This window comes from Panthera pardus, unplaced genomic scaffold (assembly GCF_024362965.1).
Source record: "Panthera pardus isolate Hobbes unplaced genomic scaffold, ASM2436296v1 HiC_scaffold_8, whole genome shotgun sequence".
Taxonomy (NCBI): Eukaryota; Metazoa; Chordata; class Mammalia; order Carnivora; family Felidae; genus Panthera; species Panthera pardus.
Genome location: NW_026527013.1, coordinates 9,339,563 through 9,358,696, shown reverse-complemented (window position 1 = coordinate 9,358,696; position 19,134 = coordinate 9,339,563). Strand labels below are relative to the sequence as shown.

General features: G+C 53.2%; 2 protein-coding genes across 2 annotated transcripts; one reads left to right on the top strand and one right to left on the bottom strand.

Annotated features, from left to right (window-relative positions):
• Positions 1-2,663: 2,663 nt before the first annotated feature.
• DAND5 (DAN domain BMP antagonist family member 5) lies at positions 2,664-5,946 on the bottom strand. Its single transcript, XM_019427417.2, has 2 exons — positions 5,629-5,946; positions 2,664-2,909 (listed from the first exon to the last, which is right to left on the bottom strand). The coding sequence occupies exons 1-2, from the start codon at positions 5,944-5,946 to the stop codon at positions 2,664-2,666; spliced, it is 564 nt and encodes a 187-aa protein (XP_019282962.1).
• A 10,627-nt stretch (positions 5,947-16,573) lies between these two features.
• On the top strand, positions 16,574-18,817 carry GADD45GIP1 (GADD45G interacting protein 1). Its single transcript, XM_019427537.2, has 2 exons — positions 16,574-16,952; positions 18,452-18,817. Exons 1-2 carry the CDS (start codon positions 16,603-16,605, stop codon positions 18,768-18,770), a joined length of 669 nt encoding a protein of 222 aa, XP_019283082.1. The 5' UTR covers positions 16,574-16,602; the 3' UTR covers positions 18,771-18,817.
• The last annotated feature ends 317 nt before the right edge of the window (positions 18,818-19,134 follow it).

Here is a 19,134-nt window from a genome sequence, read left to right as displayed (position 1 = left end):
AGCTGGGTCAACTTGGCCCAAACCTGGACCAAGGGTGGCCCCTGGTGGCCATGTGTGGTCTCTGCACCCATCACGTGGGGAGACGGTGGGCGGCCCGATGGCCCAGGCTGAATAGAAGGGCAGAGAGGACAGGCCCAGGCTCAGCCCAGAGCCTGGAGAGCACATCAGGGTCCAGAAGCGGGAACCCAGAACGAGAATTCAGAGCTTGAAATCCAGATCACGGTCTCAGAATCCAAAATCCAAAGCTGGATTCCCAGCTACCAGATCCAAGAACTCAGTTCCCAGAATTTAAAATCCAGGTCCGAATGCCCAGAATCTAGAATCCAAAAATCCTATCTTCCAGAATCTAAAGCCAAGGACCCGGAATCCAGATCCAAGAACCCAGAGCCCAGAATCCTCCTGAGAGCCGACTCCTGCCTTCCCCAAGCCCCCCACACTAGACCCTGGGCCACAGAGGTTGTCGAGGGCGAGGACGCTCTGAAGGCACAGGAGACGGGCCCTGCGGTGACCCCGCAGAGCCCCTCCCAGCTGCTGTCCCCGTGTGTTGACACACACACACTTCAACAGGATCTTACAGACCCCGCGCCCCAAAACACACAGCCCGTGACCATCACAGGCACAACACCACACACAGCGTGACACAACCTAAAGAAAAGAACCGCCATAGGCTCCTCTCCCCAGCGCGTGGACGCATGGGGGCCCTCGCACCCATACAGCCTCAGCGCCACCCCCAGCCCCCACCCATCCCACCAGGCTCAGACACACAGCCACCATACCCAGAGATCCACAAAAACCCAGGACCCCCAGGGTGTTGTGCTCCGCGTCCAGACACGCTCACAGAATTGTGGAGGCTGTCCACACACGCGCACACACACACACACACGCGCTCCCCCAAGCATGGAGAAGCCCCGTGCCTTGGCAGCCATGCAGCCCCTGGGAACGGGACCCCCGGGACAGGGCTTGTCGTGCACCCCCGTGCCCACCCCAGCCCTCCCCTGCCCGGCCGGCTGGCGGGCTTTAATACAGATGCCAAACTCATAATTGTAACTGAGGGTGACAGGGTCACCTTGAGCCCCAGATGCTCGCGCGGTGACAGATGGCGCTGGCAAACCTGATTAGCGGCCCCCGTGCCAGCGCCTGTGGCACCTGCATCCCTCGCCCCTCCCCCGCTCCCCCAGCACTCATTACCCACCCATTACTGGGCCTGGGGGGGCGGGGGCCGGCTGGCACTGCCCAGGAGGGGGCAGGGACTCCGGGGGCCCCCTGGCACCAAGGCTCCCAGCTGGCTCCCCGGCTGGCAGGAGGTGGGCACAGCTGAAGGGGGGGAATCAGGCGCCTCGTGCCTGCCAGAGCGAGGGGTGCCCGCGGTGCCAGGGCTGAGCTGCCCGCTCGGACTCTGCCTGGGGTTTGGCACAGAAGCCTGGAGGGAGGGGGGGAGAGTGCGCCCCCTGTGGGCCCCTGGTGACCCTGCCCCCCACCCGGGGCCCTTGAAGCAGGGCCTTGGGAGCTGGCCGCCTGGCCCGTTCCCACCCCTCTGTGCAGGCCTGTAGGGTCAGAGGTCGCAGGCTCCCACGCCCTGCTGGCCCATCTGTTTCCTCGGGTCCCCTCCTTCTGCTCCCCTCACCTGGGGCCTTCCTTCCTGAGGCAGGAAGAGGGCTGAGAGGGGCCTGGCCGCCCCCCCCCCACCCCGCCCCACGCTCCGGGGGGCATTTGGAGTCAGCCCTGACAGCGCCACATGTCCCCACGTCTGTGCCAGACGAGCCCATCTGCCAGGGCCCCGGTTCCAGCCGCCCGAGCCAGGCTGCCCTCATGCGCTGCAGACCCTGTGCCCAGCTAAGGAGGGAGCACCCCTGACGCCCACACCCCAACACAGGGCCACCCGTTCCCAGGGAGCCCCAGTTGGAGGAACACACACACACACACACACATGCACACACGCACACACGCACAACTGGGTTTGGCCAACCTTTATGGTTCCTGTTCAATACCACACTGTGCGTGGGGCTGTGTGGAAACTTAAGGGAGCGGGGCAGGAGGGGCGCTGGGATCACAGGGGTCCTGCCTCTGACTTGGGGGGGGCCCAAGTCTCCCCCAGCAGCTATGTCTGCCTCCCTGTCTTGGTTTCTTGGGGGGGGGTCCCTAGGACGGGGTCATCCCTGTGTCTCCTGGTCCGTGTGGGACCATCTGTCCTCCCTGTAGCTGGGAGCGTGTCTTTCATTCTAGGAGAGGATGTCCAGCCTAGGGGTCAACGTTGGGTGCCACACTGTCCAGGATTCGAATGCCGGACCTGCCACTTACTGCTGTGGGACGTGAGCGAGTGGCTTTGCCTCTTAGAACCTCAGTTTCCTTCTCTGTAAAATAGGGCGATACTAACCCCCATCTCATTGGGCTGCTCCGGGGATGACGTAAGTCAGCGTGTGTCAAACGCTTAGCGCAGGGCCTGGTAAACTGAGTGCTATGATTATGAGCGGCCCAGCCCCACAGCTGGGGACGTGCCTGGTGTCCCTGGGAGCAGGGCAGGGATGCTGGAGACCTGTCAGGCTGTCCCTGTGTCCCTAGTCTCTTGACCCAGCGTACATGATCCAGGTTGGCATCTTTCTGGGCGCGTCTGCCCCCGTCTCCCCAAGATGTGCACATTTGCGTGTCCCTCCGTCATGCTCAGATCACGCCTTCGGGCTGCACTGACACCCTTCAACCAGCACAGCAGACGTCTTCATCCGTCGACGGGAGCCGGGGCCGCTCGCCCGACACCACAGGACCACGGGTGTCCAGCGTTTTCGAGTGGGCACACAGCTGTTGCAAAGGACGAGCGGGGTGGGGTCCAAGCCGGGGACGTAGAGGGACGAGCAGTGGCCAAAGCAGAGGTGGTTTCGGAGGTGAACTGCCGTGCAGCCGGGCTGGGAGATCACCTGGGACAGGGAGATCAGTGGAGTGTGGGGCCAGGATGGTGAGAATGATCTCCCATCCACTCCCTCCCCACCTCGAGAGGCCAGGTTCAAATCCTGACTGCCATCGGCTGGCTGTGTGAATTGGGGCAAGCTACCCAGCCTCTCTGGTCCTGTTTCTTTACCTGTGAAATTATGGAAGTTCAACCAGGAAAAAGAGAAATCAACCTACCCTTTTTGTTGTTGTTGTTGTTGTTGTTGTTGTTGTTGTTAATGTTTGTTTATTTTTGAGAGACAGAGCGTGAGCGGGGGAGAGGCAGAAAGAGAGGGGAGACACAGAATCTGAAGCACGCTCCGGGCTCTGAGCTGTCAGCACAGGAGCCGGATGTGGGGCTCGAACCCTCGAGCCTCGTTTGGTGCCCCAATCTACCCTTTCAACAGAAAGGATTAATACAGGGAAGGGCCGCTCCTCCTGAGCAGGAGATGATGATGAAGGAGGCACCTCTCGGGATAAGGGATTGCAGAAAGGGCTAGCATTACAGGAAACTGGTGGGGATTAGACAGAAAGCCCTAGCCTCTTGCCTAGCACACAGTAAGCGTTCAGTAAAAGTCCCCCCCTATGGGGGCCCCTGGGTGGCTCAGTCGTTAAGCATCTGCCTTCAGCTCAGGTCATGATCTCGAGGTTTGTGAGTTCGAGTCCCGCGTCGGGTGAGCTCGAGCCCTGGTTCAGGTGAGCCCCGCTTCTCTCTCTCCCTCTCTCTCTCTCTCTGCCCCTCGCTCACTTGCACTCTTTCTTTCTCTCAAAAAAAAAAAAATTCCTCCTCTGGTCCCCTCCAAGTAAGTGGCTCTATCAACTCGCCCCAACTTCTCTGCTTAAACCCTGTGTTCCTGCCGCCCTGCGAGCCCCGTCCTCCTCAGTCATCCTGCCCCAGCCACCCCGGCCTCTTCCCTGTTCCGACACAGCACCATGCCCACCTCTGGTCCACTGGTCCATTGCCCTTGCTGTGCCCTCCACCTGAGTTCATCCCAACGCATCTTTTCTCAGAGGCGTCCCCAAGGGAAATGTCACCCCCCTGGTGGTCTTTTTCCTGGGGCTCGTAGTAATTTATAGTTGTGTCTCTTCTTTTAATGTTCCTCTCCTAGAATACAAGCTGCCTGGGGACTGGGACTTTCTCTCCCTTGTTTATGGCTGTAACCCCAGCAGGTGCATCATAGCAAAAGCTAACACTTACTGACTGAACACTAACACCATGCCGGGACCCATGCTACTCACCTTAGGTGAACTCTCTCCTCCCACAATGCTACAAGCTGGGGCCATTATTGTCCTCATTTACTGATGAGGGAACCCGAGGCTCGGAGTAGTCCCTCACCTAAGTCCACACAGCTGCCAAAGGGGCTGCTGGCCCCGAGAACACCTCTGTGCCACCCCGGGGCAGTTGCCGCTCTGGGAGAGGGTACACAGCTGGATCCCAGGCCAGGGGTCCCCTCTGCTGGGCACAGCGTGCGTGGCTGTGCGGGGCAACTGGGGCACAATTCAGGGCAAGGTAACTGGCCCCAGGCCATGCAATCACCACCGTATCACCTTCGGCGAAAGTTTGCTGAATGAATAATGAGCCAAGGGGGCTTGGGAACTGACACCCTGCGGGGCATCGTTCCAAACACCTTGCGTGCATTCACATCTGTCATTAAGTCTGTTTTGCCAAGATAGGAAACGAGGCTCAGAGAAGGGAAGCCACTTCCCCTGGGTCACACAGAAGTCATCAGTTAACTTGAAGCCAGGTACACGGAGCACCAAAGCCCGGGTTATAAACACATGGCGTGAATTCCCACAGCTCTTAAAGAGCACTGACTGAATGCCCATAACCATATCTGTCTCGTTCTGATGCCCAATAGCCCTTAGGAGGCAGGCACTATTATTCATTTAATCACTCATTCATTCAACAAACACTGAGTGCCCACCGCGTGCCTGGCTCTGTTCACAGGCCTGGCGATGGGGATACAGAAGTGAACAAGGCATAATAATAATCCGTGCTCTGCTGGAGAAGACATCCTAGTGAGGGAGACATGATAAATGCAACCACAAAATCAGTTTTACATGTTAGGCGATGAGGTGTACTACAGTGAGAAATAAAGCAGGAAAGAAGGAACAGGTGAAAGGTGTTGCATCTTTAAATTGTGTCTGAGAAAAAACCTGAAGGAGGGAAGAGAAGGAGCCACAGAATATCTGGGGGTGGGGGAGTGGAATGGCAGAGGCAAAGGGAGCAGCCAGTGCAAAGGCCCTGAGGTAGATGTAGCATTGGTGTGTCCGGAGAAAAGCAAGGTGGCTGGTGTGGCAGGAGTGTAGTAGGTGAGGAGAAGAGCAGGAGGAGGCGAGGTCGGGGAGGTGACAGGGCCTTGTGGGCCCCGGGAGGGACATGGCTTTGCTCTGACTGGAGTGGGAGCCGTGGAGGGCTCTAAGCGGAAGAAGGAGGAAATCTGACTCAGGTATTCACAGGTGCCCTCTGGCCACCAAATGGAAAAATAGGCCTGGGGGAGAAGGCAGCCATAGAAGGGCGGGAGACCAGGATGGAAGTAACTGCATGGTTGGGTAGGAAAGGCTTAGGCCTCATCTTCTAAGGGAGGAAACAGGATAAGAGATGTTTAGGTGGAGGGTGCGAGGCCGGACCCAGATCTGTGCAGGACCACAGTCTGTGCTGTCCGCCAGTGCTGAAGCTCGGCCCTCCTCTCCCCCTGCCACCCTCACCTGGGTGAACGGCACAGCCTTGCACCTCTCCCGGGTCACTTCGTGCGGGTCCAGGGGCAGAGACATGGTGGGGGCCGCTTCCTGCCCCTGCTGCAGACTACCTCTGCCAGTTTTCTGCAGGCCCAAGAAGGCCTTCCAGCTGCTGAGGGCAGAGGATTGTACCTGGGAGGCTGGGACCCCTCGGCCCAGAGCCCGGGTGTCATTGGTGGCAGCCCAGAGCCGAGATGGGGGCCCCTGGGGTCCGGGCCTCCCAAAGCCTGTGGGCAAGTGGGCCCCACTGAGCAGGCTCAGGAGAGCAATCAGCTGGCGGAGGAACATCTGTCCGTCTGTCAATCTGGGACTGGGCTCAGGGTCCTGGGCAGTCGACCCTGCTGTCTGGTGGGTGGAACCGAGGCCCTTCGGACCTGCTTTAAACGGCTTTCCCCCAACCTCTGCAAACCCACAGTGGGGAGGAAAATAAACTGAGGCCTGCTGGGTTCCCACCCCTCCCCCCACCAGCCTGGCGGGGGGGGGGGGGGGGGGGGGGGAGGGGCTGGGTCTGTGGATGTGTGGGCCGTGGGGACTGGGAAAGGCAAGTCTGGAAACAGGGACTCAGGGGCACGATGCCTGGAGGCTCTGAGGGGGCTCCTTTCTAGGTCTGGGGCACATCCATCCCTCCGTTTAGCAAAATCAGACAATTCCAGCCAGGCCTCTCCGGTTTCAGCCTGAGCATTGCAACTTTTTTTTTTTTTTTTTAATTTTTTTAAATGTTTTTATTTGTTTTTGAGAGAGAGAGAGAGAGACAGAGACAGAGACAGAGCATGGGTGCGGTAGGGGCAGAGAGAGAGAGAGAGACACACGCACGCAGAATCCGAAGCAGGCTCCAGGCTCCCAGCTGCCAGCACAGAGCCCGACGCGGGGCTCAGACTCGTGAACCGTTGAGATCATGACCTGAGGCGCCCCAGCATTGCAACTTTCTGGCTGTGCAACCTCTGTGAAGTCCCTTCACCCCTCTGGGGGCTCAGCGTCCTCTTTGGTTCCGAGGATGAATATAATATGTTATTAACTCTCCCTACCTGGTGGGGCTATTCTGAGGACTCAAAGGAGATAATTTCCGCAAGCAGCTTACAATAGAGGCTGATACACAGTAGAACCATGAGTAAACTATGATTAACTTCATTATAGCTGTTTTTCCTTTAGCACCTATTAGAGGCCAGGCGTGATTCCCAGCCCTGGGGACTCGGGTTGGGGGGGGGGGGGGGAGGGCAAGACAGAAATGGGTTCTCGCTGTGGATGTAACACTGCAGTGCAGAAAACAGGCAGTACAAGATACGATGATGTCAGGGTCTGAAGTGTTAGGTTATTTAAATAGCATGTGCCTTACAGGAGTCAGGGCGGGGACTTCTGCCCCCCAGGGTGGTCAGAGAAGGCCTCCCCGAGGAGGTGACATTTTTGCAGAGCCCCGAGGTGGTGCTGGAGGCGATGGGAACAGCCCGGTGGGGGGTGGAGGCTGGAGGGCTGGAAGCACATGAAGAGGGTGGGAGCCGTGTCCCAGGCTTTGGAGCCCCGGGGACGCCTGGGTGGGGGGCCGGGCCGGGCCCTGGCACCCCCGTAGCCCCCATTTCGCACCCAGGCGAGGAGCTGCCGGCGCAGGGGCCGTGAGAAGCCGCACGGCCGGTCCTTCCCGCGCCCCGCGGGGCTGCGAAGTGCGATGGGGCGCGCTCGCCCTCTGGCGGCGGCTCTCGGGACTGCGCGGCAGCCGCGCCCAGGGCATCTGCCTCCTGGACGCCCCACCTGGAAGGTGCGAGGGTGCTTCCCCCACACCCCGCTGCATCCGAGCTCCTGGGCGTCCCCCAGCCCGCCCCCTCGAAGTCCTCTAGACCCAGCTGATGCCCAGTGCTAACGCCCCAAACTTTGGAGCACCGTTGACCTCCTCGCTTTCTCTGACTGCACCCGCCTCCCCCCATCTGCTATGACGGCAAATCCCGTCTGCTCCAGAATCTACCTACGATCCGTCCACTTCTCACTCCTCTCTCGCCCCCCGCCCAGACACGGCCCCTGTTATTTCCCCGCTTGAACCAGTACGGCCCCTCCACCCTGGGTTGGTGCTCGAGCTCCCAGCACCTCTCCGCAAAGTCTGTTCCCCCCACAGCAGCCAGGAGGCGCCGGTGAGCACTTGGGTCCGGGCACTTCTCTTTGCTCAGAACCTTCCAGGGCTCGCACCTCGCTCGGGTGACAGCCAAAGTCCTCACTGCAGCCCACAGGTGTCGCCCGTCTGCTCCTATCACCACCACCCCTTCCTCCTCTTTCCCACCCTCTCCCCCTTTCTCACTCCCTCCAGCCCCTCCAACTGCCCCCGCCCCGGCCTCCTTCGCTCTTCTCCAGACTCACCAGGCATAATCCCATAATACTACACAGTGGTACAGGGCTAAGGAACCTCTTTTTTTTTTTTTTACACGGAAGGATATCCAAGAAAATTAAGTTTACAGGTTTTTTTAAATGTTTATTGATTTTGAGAGACAGCGTGCAGAAGCTGGAGAGGTGCAGAGAGAGACACAGAGAATCCCAAGCAGGCTCCCCACTGTCAGCACGGAGCCCCACACAGGGCTCAAACTCAGGAACTGTGAGATCACGACCTGAGCCGAAATCATGAGTGGGTTGCTTAATGGAGTGAACCACCCAGGCGCCCCCAAGAAAATTGAATTTAAAGAAATATTCGGATGTCTATTACATGCTGACCTTTTGGAGGAGGAGAGTAAGAATTTACAAGCTGGGGGTGGGGGTGGCTTAGTTGGCTAAGCGACAAACTCTTGATTTCAGCTTAGGTCATGATCTCATGGTTCGTGAGATCAAGTTCTGCCTGGAGCTCTGTGCTGACAGCACAGAGCCTGCTTGGGCTTCTGTCTCTCTCTCTCTCTCTCTCTCTCTCTACCCCGCTCATGCACTCACACACTCTCTCAAAATAAATAAATGAACTTTAAAAAAAATTTTTTTTAAAGAATTTACAAGCTATGGTTTACTTGTACTTGCATTAAAATTTTTTTTAATGCATGTTAATTTTTGAAAGAGCATGAGAAGGGCAGAGAGAAGGAGATATAGAATCGGAAGCAGGCTCCAGGCTCTGAGCTGGCAGCACAGAGCCCAAAGCAGGGATCGAACCCACCAACTGAGAGATCATGACCTGAGCTGAGGTCCCTGCCTAACTGATTGAGCCACCCAGGTACCCCTGCTTGTATTTGCATTTAGAGTTTACTTGTATTTCCATGTTGAAAAGAGCAGCAAGGTTTTCCTTTTAGGGAGGGGTTTCACTTTAGAGTTTAAAAACCCTTTTAAGCATACAAAACCGAAACATAAGAAAAGAAAAAAGCACAAATGAAAGCATTGTCCTGCCCTTTGCTTTTTAGGCGAACTATTTCAGGCATTCAAATAAGTATAGGTAAAAAAAAAAAATATGACACCCCTAAAACATTTTTAAAAAATTAAAAAAGGGAAACAAAAGGGTGCCTGGGTGGCTCAGTCAGTTAAGCGCCCTGCTCTTAATTTCAGCTCAGGTCATGATCTCATGGTTCATGGGCTCAAGCCCCACATTGGGCTCTGTGCTGACAATGCAGAGCCTGCTTAGGATTCTCTCCCTCTCTCTCTCTCTCTCTCTCTCTCTGCCTCTCTGCCCCCCACATCATGCACACTCACCTGCTCTCTCGCTCTCTCTCTCTCAAATGAACTTAAAAATTTTTTTAATGTTTATTTATTTTTGAGAGACACAAAGCATGAGCAGGGGACGGGCAGAGAGAGAGAGAGAGAGAGAGAGAGAGAGAGAGATAGACAGAATCTGAAGCAGGTTCCAGGCTCTGAGCTGCCAACACAGAGCCCGACATAGGACTCGAACTCACGAGCTGTGAGATCATGACCTGAGCCGAAGTCAGATGCTCAACCGACTGAGCCACCCAGGGGCCTTAATGACCTCATTTTAATTACTTTCTTAGAGATCTGACTTCTAAATATGGTCACATTCTGAGGTACTGGCAGGTGGCACTTTGACATGTGAATCTCGGGGGGACATGACTCAGTCCAACAAGGACTGATACATGTTACAATATGGATGTGCCTCAAAAACCTGCAAATGACACAAATTGTCACAAACGGCTCCATTTATATGAAATGTCCAGAATTAGGCAAATCCAGAGAGACAGAAGGGAGTTTACTGGTTGCCAGGAACTGATGGGAGGGGGGACTGGGGAGTGACTGTTCATGGGTATGGAGTTTCCTTCTGGGGCGATGGGAATGCTCTAGAACTAGATAGTGGTACTGGTTGCTCGATATTGTGAATGTACTAAATGCCACTGGGTTGTTCACTGCACATGATTGATTGTATGCTGTGTACATTTTAATTTAAATGTAAATTAAAATTTCCACTTAAGACCTGCCCTCAGGGGGCGCCTGGGTGGCTCAGTCGGTTGAGCCTCCGACTTCGGCTCAGGGCATGATCACGTGGTTCGTGCGTTCGAGCCCCGCGTCGGGCTCCGTGCTGACAGCTCGGAGCCTGGAGTGTGTTTCGGATCCTGTGTCTGTCTGTCTCTCTCTGTCTCTCAAAAATAAGTAAAGCTTAAATTTTTTTTTTTAATTTAAGACCTACCCTCAGAAGCCTTACCCCTTCTTTCCCCCTTGCTCCTTCCCCCCCATCCCACCCTCCCTCCGGCCTGTGCCATCTGGCCGCTGCTGTGTGCAAAGCCCTGGCCAGCAGTGGGGGTGGGGAAGCTAGTTTGTCATCAAAGTGCCTGCTCTTAACTTCTAAGCTGATGTTTCCCAGAGTGGATCCGAAACCTCCTGACCTGGTAGGAAGCTGCTGTTCAGAAATCCTGCACCATTGTGGGGACTTCCTTCCTCTTTCACCATTGTAGTTATTTGTGCGTCTCACCCACAAGACTGTGAGCTTGTCTTTGACTTTGAGGTCAAAGACCAGTTATACTTCATTACCTGTCTCTTCAAAGGTTCAGGAAGTAGAGAAGGTGACCACTGAGTTAAACCTGCACGACAAGAAAGAGCCTACCATATAAAGATCTTGGGAGACAGTTCTAGGCATAGAAACAACAGAGGTGATGCAAAGGCCCTGAGGCCAGTGCGGGTCTGGGACCACGTGGCCCCTCCTGCCACCTAATGGGTCTTTCTGCTTCTCCATGTTGCTCCACTCAATGTCTTTTCTTCTCAGCAGCCAGAGGAGAACTATAAATCATATCCATCTCTTCTCTGCTCAAAGACTCCCCATGGCTCCCCATTGCCCTTGGAATAAACCATATTCCTCACCATGGCCTATAATGCCCGCAGGGCTGGCCCTTGCCTATCACTCTTCACTGCACCTCCTTCCCCAACCCCCTTCGTTCACTGGACCTCAACCACAGTAGCCATATGTCCCTTGGCAAATCCTGGGGAAAGACTTGGATTTCTTGGGCACTTCAGGGAAACCTCCTCTCGTGGGCACAGGGGAACACAGATAGGGAGGCTCACTGCAGGATTATTTCTGCAGTGGAGAAAAATTGGAAACAAACGTCCATCAAAAGAGCCTGCTGTAATAATTATAGTTTATTCCTACCATGAACGATATGGAGCACAGATTTTTTTTTAACTTTTTTTTTTTTTAACCACTACGCTCAGTAAGAAATATACTTCAAGGCGCCTGGGTGGCTCAGTCAGTTAAGCGCCTGACTGTCGATTTTGGCTCAGGTCATGATCTCACAGTTTGTGAGCTTGAGCCCCCTGTCGGGCTATTCACTGACAGCACAAAGCCTGCTTGGGATTCTCTCTCTCTCTCTCTCTCTCTGCCTCTCCCTGACTCACGCACACTCTCTCAAAATAAGTAAACATTAAAAAAAAAAAAAAAATTGGGGCACCTGGGTGGGTCAGTCGGTTAAGCGTCAGACTTCGGCTCAGGTCATGATCTCACAGTCCGTGAGTTCAAGCCCCGTGTCGGGCTCTGTGCTGACAGCTTGGAGCCTGAAGCCTGCTTCAGATTCTGTCTCCCTCTCTCTGAGCCTCCCCCATTCATGCTCTGTCTTTCTCTGTCTTAAAAATAAAAATAAACATTAAAAAAAATTTTTTTTTTTAAATAAGACACATACTTTATACTGTGAACCAGAAGCAGATTATATTTTCCAAAGAGACCTCGACGATATGCCCCATTCTCTGGGCTCTACATACAATCTTTTGTACGTGACCTTGAAAATCCTTTGATTGCATGACAAAGTCTTTGATCCCTCCCCTTGAACCTAGACTTTGTGACTGGCTCCACCAATAGAATCAAACAGAAATGATGTCATGTGACTTCTTTTTTTTTTAATTTTTTTAACATTTATTTTTGAGACAGAGAGAGAGACAGAGCCTGAGTGGGGGAGGGACAGAGAGAGAGACGGAGACACAGAATCCGAAGTAGGCTCCGGGCTCCGAGCCGTCAGCCCAGAGCCTGACGCGGGGCTCGAACTCACGAACCGAGAGATCATGACCTGCGCCAAAGTTGGATGCCTAACTGAGCCACCCAGGCGCCCCATGTCATGTGATTTCTGAAACTCAGTCCTAAAAATGCCACGCACTTCGGCCTGGTTCACTTGGGACCCAGCTACCATGTGGTGAAGCAGCCCAAATTGGTTCACACGGAGAAACCGCTCTGCAGACGATACTCCACCCAACAGCCCAGCTGAGTCTTCAGCTGGCGTCAATGATGAGACGTGAAGGAAGGAAGATGCCTGCCGAAGATTCTGGAGGCTAGGCGTCAGGTCATTCAACTTCAAATTCTCCCCAGCGAGGGCCGCAGAAAGCATGGAACAGAGACAAGCCCTCCCCACTGGGCTCCGCCCAAATTCCTGATCAATAACACTCTTTGAGCATAATCAAAACGGTGGTTTGGGGCCAGGTTTTCTTAGCAGCGATCACGACTGGAACATTAGCATATCCACATACGTATATGTGGCAGAAAGTTTTCTTTTACCAGAGGATACTTACCCTTACTACATGTGATACAATCTGGTATTTTTATTCTACTCTTTTTTTTTTTTCCTATTAAAAATAACCACTCTACATTCATGTTCATGGAACATTATTCACAGCAGTCATAAGGTGGAAGCAGCCCAAGGGTACGTCGGTGGGCGAATGAACAGACCAAACGTGGTAAACACATACACCGGGATATTATTCAGTCTTAAAAAGGAAGGAAATTCTAACACATGCTACAATGGGGATGTTATTGAGGACATCAGGCTCCGTAAAATAAACCAGCCACAAAAGGACAAATATTACACGTTTCTACTTCTATGAAATCCCTGGAGTTGTCAGGTTCATAAGAGACAGAAATAGAATGGTGGCTGGGGCGCCTGGGTGGCTCAGTCGGTTAAGCGGCCGACTTCAGCTCAGGTCACGATCTCGTGGTCCGTGAGTTCGAGCCCCGCGTCAGGCTCTGGGCTGATGGCTCAGAGCCTGGAGCCTGCTTCCGATTCTGTGTCTCCCTCTCTCTCTGCCCCTCCCAAGGTTCATGCTCTGTCTCTCTCTGTCTCAAAAATAAATAAAACGTTAAAAAAAAATTAAAAAAAAAAAAAAAGAAATAGAATGGTGGGTGCTGGGCTGGGGGAGGGAGGAATGAGGAGTTAGTATTTAACAGGGACAGTTTCTGTTTTGCAAGATGACCGATTCCAGGGATGGATGGCGATAAGGGTTGCACAACCACGTGAATATGCTTGAAGACACTGAATAGTACACTTTGTTACTTTTTTAAAGTAATCTCTGCACCCAACATGGAGCTCGAACTCACAACCCGGAGATGAAGAGTTGCATGCTCCACCAACTGAGCTAGCCAGGCCCCCCTAAATAGGACACTTTTTGATGGGGCGCCTGGGTGGCTCAGTCGGTTAAGCATCTGACTTTGGCTCAGGTCATGATCTCACGGTTCGTGGGTTCGAACCCTGAGGTGAATTCTGTGCTGACAGCTCAGAGCCTGGAGCCTCCTTCAGATTCTGCGTCTCTGTCTCTCCTCCCCCCCCGCCCCGCGCTCTGTCTCTCTCTCTCAAAAAAAAAAACCCGAATAAACATTTTTTAAAAATTAAAAAAATAAAGTGATGATGATGGGTGCGTGGGTGGCTCAGTCGGTTGGGTCCCTGACTTTGGCTCAGGTCACGATCTCATGGTTCGTGAGATCAAGCCCTACCTCGGGCTCTTGGCCGACTGCACAGAGCTGTCAGCAATCCCGGTTGCTTGGGATCCTCTCTCTCCCGCTCTCTCTGCCCCTCCCTTGCGCACGTTCTCTAAATAAATAAATAAAAATTTAAATAAGTAAGTAAATAAAAGATCTGAAGCAATCCAGTCAAATGTTAATATCTGTTAAGTCTGGGTGATGACGCATGTGACTGTACTCATCTGTCCCTGTGAAATAATTCGTTAACACTATAAGTGACAATGCATAAAGCGAGGCTCTAGGATACATCAGAAACTGACACAAGTTGGAGAAGCAGCTCAGTCAGGGGAGCGGAGGATGGGAGACAGGTGGGCGTAAGACTGCTCACTGCAATCCTTTTTGTTGCTTGTATTTTTGTTTTTTTTTCACTTGCAAAATATAATAAATCTACAGGAAAGTATGCAAGCCACACATACACAGCTTAAAAAATACTTATAACTCAGGCGTCACTGTAGCCAAGAAAGAACCCTGAATACAGTCTATCTGGAGAAAAGCAAACAGAACAGGACTGCCCAGACCAATGACCTGTCACGAAGTGGCCCCCTCCCCTTCCCACCCTGCCACGTGACCCACCAGATGCCTACTCGTCCCCGCCAGAGGTATCCCACCTGGACTTCCAGAATGATCGCTGCTGCCTTGCTTTCATCGGTCACCCCTCAAGGTGCGCATCCCTAATGACACCACTGGCTCTCCACTTTCTTTCTTTCTTTTTTTTTTTTTAACGTTTATTTATTTTTGAGACAGAGGGAGACTGAGCATGAATGGGGGAGGGTCAGAGAGAGGGAGACACAGAATCTGAAACAGGCTCCAGGCTCCGAGCTGTCAGCACAGAGCCCCCGACGCGGGGCTCGAACTCACGGACCGAGAGATCATGACCTGAGCCGAAGTCGGACGCCTAACCGACTGAGCCACCCAGGCGCCCCTCTCCGCTTTCCACAAAAAGGATGACTTGTGAAAACTTCGCACAACGAAAAACACCCCCTTGTGAAAAGGAATCACGTGGGTCCTGCTTGTTACAAATGATGTCCCTGGGAATCACTCGCGTTGCTGTGGGCGGCTGTAGTCTCTGCGCTTGCATTCCTGTGTAGTATTCTGTGGGTTGAAACATCAAAACCTAGGTCTCCGTTCTGCTGTGAATGGACTCGGGCACCCGCTGTTTCCAGTTTGGGATTGATACATACACGGCGCTGTGACGAGCTAGGGTTCTTCTCCAGGCTTCCTAGTTCACTGCGCAAACTGCGATTCATGTGTGTGATAAAATACATGTAACGTAAAATATACCATTTTAATCATTTTCAAGCGTCGTGTGCAGTGCTATTAAGCGCATTGACATGGTTGTGCAACCACTGCCACTCTCCAGCTCCAGAATTTTTTCGTCTTCTCAAACAGAAACTCCGTCCCCCTTAAACAGTAACTAACGCCCATTCTTTGTCCTGCCAACCACCATCTACTTTCCGTCTCTACGGATTTGGTTCCCCCAAAGGACCTCATATAAGTGGAATCACACAATGTATGTTCTTTTGTGACTGGCTTATTTCACTCAGTATAATGTCTTCCAGATTTACCCATGTTCTTCATCCCATTTCCTTCCTTTTGAAGACTGAAATCCTGTTTTTAAAAAGTAGTGTTGGGGCACCTAGGTGGTTCAGTCGGTGGAGCATCCGACTTCGGCTCAGGTCATGCTGTTGCACTTAACGAGTTCAAGCCCCGCGTCAGGCTCTGTGCTGACAGCTCGGAGCCTGGAGCCTGCTTTGGATTCTGTGTCTCCTGCTTTTTCTGCCCCTCCCCTGCTTGCGCTCTGTCTCTCTCTCTCAAAACTCAAAAACATTAAAAAAAATTTTGTGTAAGTAGTATTTAATTTCTGCACCTTGATCAACCAATTTAAACATTTTTTAAGTATGAAAAATTAAATTAAAAGGCATAAAGTAACAAAATTTTTACAATAAAATTTAAGATCGAATTTCTACATAAATGTCTTAAATAATCATAGAACTTTAAATAAGTGTTTTAAATAGAAATGTAAACATTTTAAACAATTGTCTAGGTAAGGTTTTACATAATTCTTTAAAATAAAAATCTTGAGGGCACCTGGGTGGCTCAGTCAGTTAAGCATCAGACTTCGGCTCAGGTCACAACCTCACAGTTATCGCGTTTGAGCCCTGCACTGGGCTCTGTGCTGACAGCTCAGGGCCTGGAGCCTGCTTTGGATTCTGTGTTTCCCCCTCTCTCTGCCCCTCCCCTGTTCACCTTCCCCGCTCACACTCTCTCTCTCTCTCTCTCTCTCTCTCTCTCTCTCAAAAATAAATAATCATTAAAAAATAAATAAAAATCCTGAAATAGTCAAAATCAAATTTAAAGCATAAAAGGAAGCATAACAAATATTTAATGTTATGAACAATAAGTATTTAAGATGAAATTTAAACATTTTAACGAATACCTTAGATTCTAAATATTTAAAATATAAAGTAATATGTAGTTTAAACTTCACATGGAAGTCATATTTTTTTAAACATTTCATATTTACATTGTAAAATGAAAAATCAAATGCTACTTTAAGAATATAAAATGAAAATATAATGCGATTTTAATAAATAACTGGTAAAAAAAAAAAATTCTAAACTATACTTGAAGACGGATAAAAAACTTTCTACCCCCTCCTCTCCCCAGCCGGGAGCTGGGGCCACGGGGACTCCCCCTCGCCCCGCCCAGCCCGTCTCCGGACCTCGCGCGCAGGCAGTGTTGTGGCCAGCCCGGCCGGCCCGCGAGGACCCCGCACAGCCAAGATGGCGGCGTCCGTGCGGCGGGCGCGCAGCCTGCTAGGGCTGGCGACGTCCCTGGGCCGGGGCTCCCGGGACTACCGGGCGCCGCCGCCCCCACGCCGCTCGCCAGGGCCCTGGTGGCCGGACCCGGACGACCCACTGACCCCACGCTGGCAGCTAGGGCCGCGCTACGCGGCCAAGCAGTTCGCGCGGCACGGCGCCGCCTCCGGGGTGGCCGCCGGTTCGCTGTGGCCCTCGCGGGAGCAGCTCCGCGAGCTGGAGGCCGAGGAGCGCGAATGGTGCCCGAGCCTGGCGGCCATGCAGGAGTCGCTGCGGGTGCAGCGGCTGGCGGAGGAGCAGAAGCGTCAGGCCAGGTGTGTGCGGTGGGGTGGGCGCGGGGCTGCGGGCTGTGCCCTCTGCGGCCGGGCGGATGAACTGTTGTGCACGGTGCTTAACTCTATCCAGCGTCCATCGCAGGGGGGTTTGCGTGCTGCATGTAGATTTACCTGTATGCTCACCTAGCTACAAGACAGATTTTTGAGTAACAATTCGTTTAGCCACTCACCAAATCTTTACTGAGGGCCTCCTGTGTAAGGCCTTGTCCCAGGTGCCGGGCACAGAGCAGAGAACAAAACAAGATAAGTTCAGGTGGGGGCAGAGAACCATGAGGAAGAGAGATAAAATTGAGTTAAAAGTGTGCCTTGGAGAGCGACTTTGGTTTGCAAGACCTCGAACCTCGGTCTCTGAGGACTTGATACTTAGAGACTTGAATGGCCAGACATAGCCGTGGGGAGATCGTCGGGAGAGTGTTACTGGTACTGGGAACAGCTGGTGCAAAGGCCCTGAGGTAGGAATATGCTTTAAGAACTGCCAGGAGGTCAGTGTGACTGGGGAAGAGTGGGAGATGATGGGGCCTGCAGTCAAGGGCAGAGGTCAGACTTGGAGACAACTCTGAAGAAGACTTGAAGGATGCAAGACCAGGGGCGTCAGGACGGTACCACTTCCCAGAGGGAGTGGGCAGGCAAGTTGGAGGCGCAGGCCAGGCACGTTCCTGGTTTTCATTGTTCATGTCCTCACAATAGCTCTAAGAGGAAGAGGGGATCACCTTCATTTTAGAGATGAGAAACCAAAGCTTGGAAATTTGGAATCACTTGTCCAGTCACCCACGCATTGAACAGTGGATCTAGAATGTGAATCCCAGGCTCTACCCCATCCCAGCGGGATAACCCTGCCATCAGGCTTCAGATCTTTCACCCTCATGTCTCTAATCTTTAAAATGGGGCTGTGCCGCTTAACCAGCTGAGCCACCAGGCGCCCATGTCATTATTTTTCATCTCTGATAATATTCTTGATATTGAAATCTACTTAATCTGGTATTAATATAGCCACCTTGGGTTTCTTAAAAAACAAACAAATGAAATAAAATGGGGCCGTGCCTCACAACTACTCATAGGACCGGAGGGAAAGGTCCAATCCATTTCTTGCCTTTACAACTGGGCCTGGCATACAGCAGGTGCTCAAGTGATGTCTGTAGGATGAAAGCGCTGTGGGAATGGCCACACGGTGTGTGGCTCTGGGACGGCTCAGTAGACAGCTCAGTGAAATGCTGAGTTGACTCTGGGTCTCCTCCTGGGGGTTCTGGGGATCTGGCTCTCCTGTGCTCAAGATCACACGCAAGTTAGTTCCTCTCTCCTGCCCGTTACTTCAGTTGTCAGGGATTTTTCCCAACAGTTTTAACGAGCACCGTGTCTTCCCAGTTTTTCATCTCCGCGGGGAAGTCAATGTGGGCAGACTAGGGGGTGGGCTGTGGGCAGACGGGCGCTCCTTTTCTGGCTGGGCGTCGCTGTTCTCACCGCCCCGCCCTCCGCCGCAGGGAGCAGCTCGTTGCCGAGTGCATGGCCAAGATGCCACAGATGATTGAGAGCTGGCGGCGGCAGCAGCAGGAGCGCAGGGAGAAGGAGCAGGCGGACAAGGAGCGGCGGGCCCAACTGCAGGCTGAGGCTCAGGAGCGCCTGGGCTACCACGTGGACCCGAGGAGCGCCCGCTTCCAGGAGCTGCTGCAGGACCTGGAGAAGCAGCAGCGCAAACGCCTCAAGGAGGAGAAACAGAGACAGAAGAAGGAGGCACGAGCTGCTGCGCTGGCCGCTGCCACAGCCGAAGACCCGGCAACCTCCGTGGCCCCTGGTTCCTGACTGGTCTTCTCCCAATAAAACCTGCCGCCTGATGGCCCCACCCCTGATTTTGTCCTCCTCTCTCATCAGGCCCCCTCCTGGGCCCCCTGGTTCCTTCCCAACACCTGGGGCCAGGGAATCCCCCACCTTTCCTGGCTCTGCTCACTCGGGGACTCTGGGCCCTGCTAGCTCAGGCTTCAGGGGGAGAAAGAGAGACGCAGTGGGGAAATAATGGAGGAGCAGATGGCAGAGGAGAAGAAGGCTTCTGTTTACCAACATTAATCTCCAGTAATTAGCCAATTACTAAGGGGGGAAGTGTAGCCAAAACAGACTGTGGTGCTGATGGGGGGGGGGGGGGGCGGTGGGCAGGGAGAAGCAGCCCTTC

What these genes read in the sequence shown, in the direction of transcription:
- DAND5 (XM_019427417.2), bottom strand. Translation starts at nt 5,946, where the DNA reads ATGTTCCTCCGCCAGCTGATTGCTCTCCTGAGCCTGCTCAGTGGGGCC. An exon ending in AGGCTGTGCCGTTCACCCAG is followed by an intron (nt 2,910 to 5,628) that starts GTGAGGGTGGCA and finishes TCCCTGTCCCAG; the next exon opens with GTGATCTCCCAGCCCGGCTG.
- GADD45GIP1 (XM_019427537.2), top strand. Translation starts at nt 16,603, where the DNA reads ATGGCGGCGTCCGTGCGGCGGGCGCGCAGCCTGCTAGGGCTGGCGACG. An exon ending in GAGCAGAAGCGTCAGGCCAG is followed by an intron (nt 16,953 to 18,451) that starts GTGTGTGCGGTG and finishes CCTCCGCCGCAG; the next exon opens with GGAGCAGCTCGTTGCCGAGT.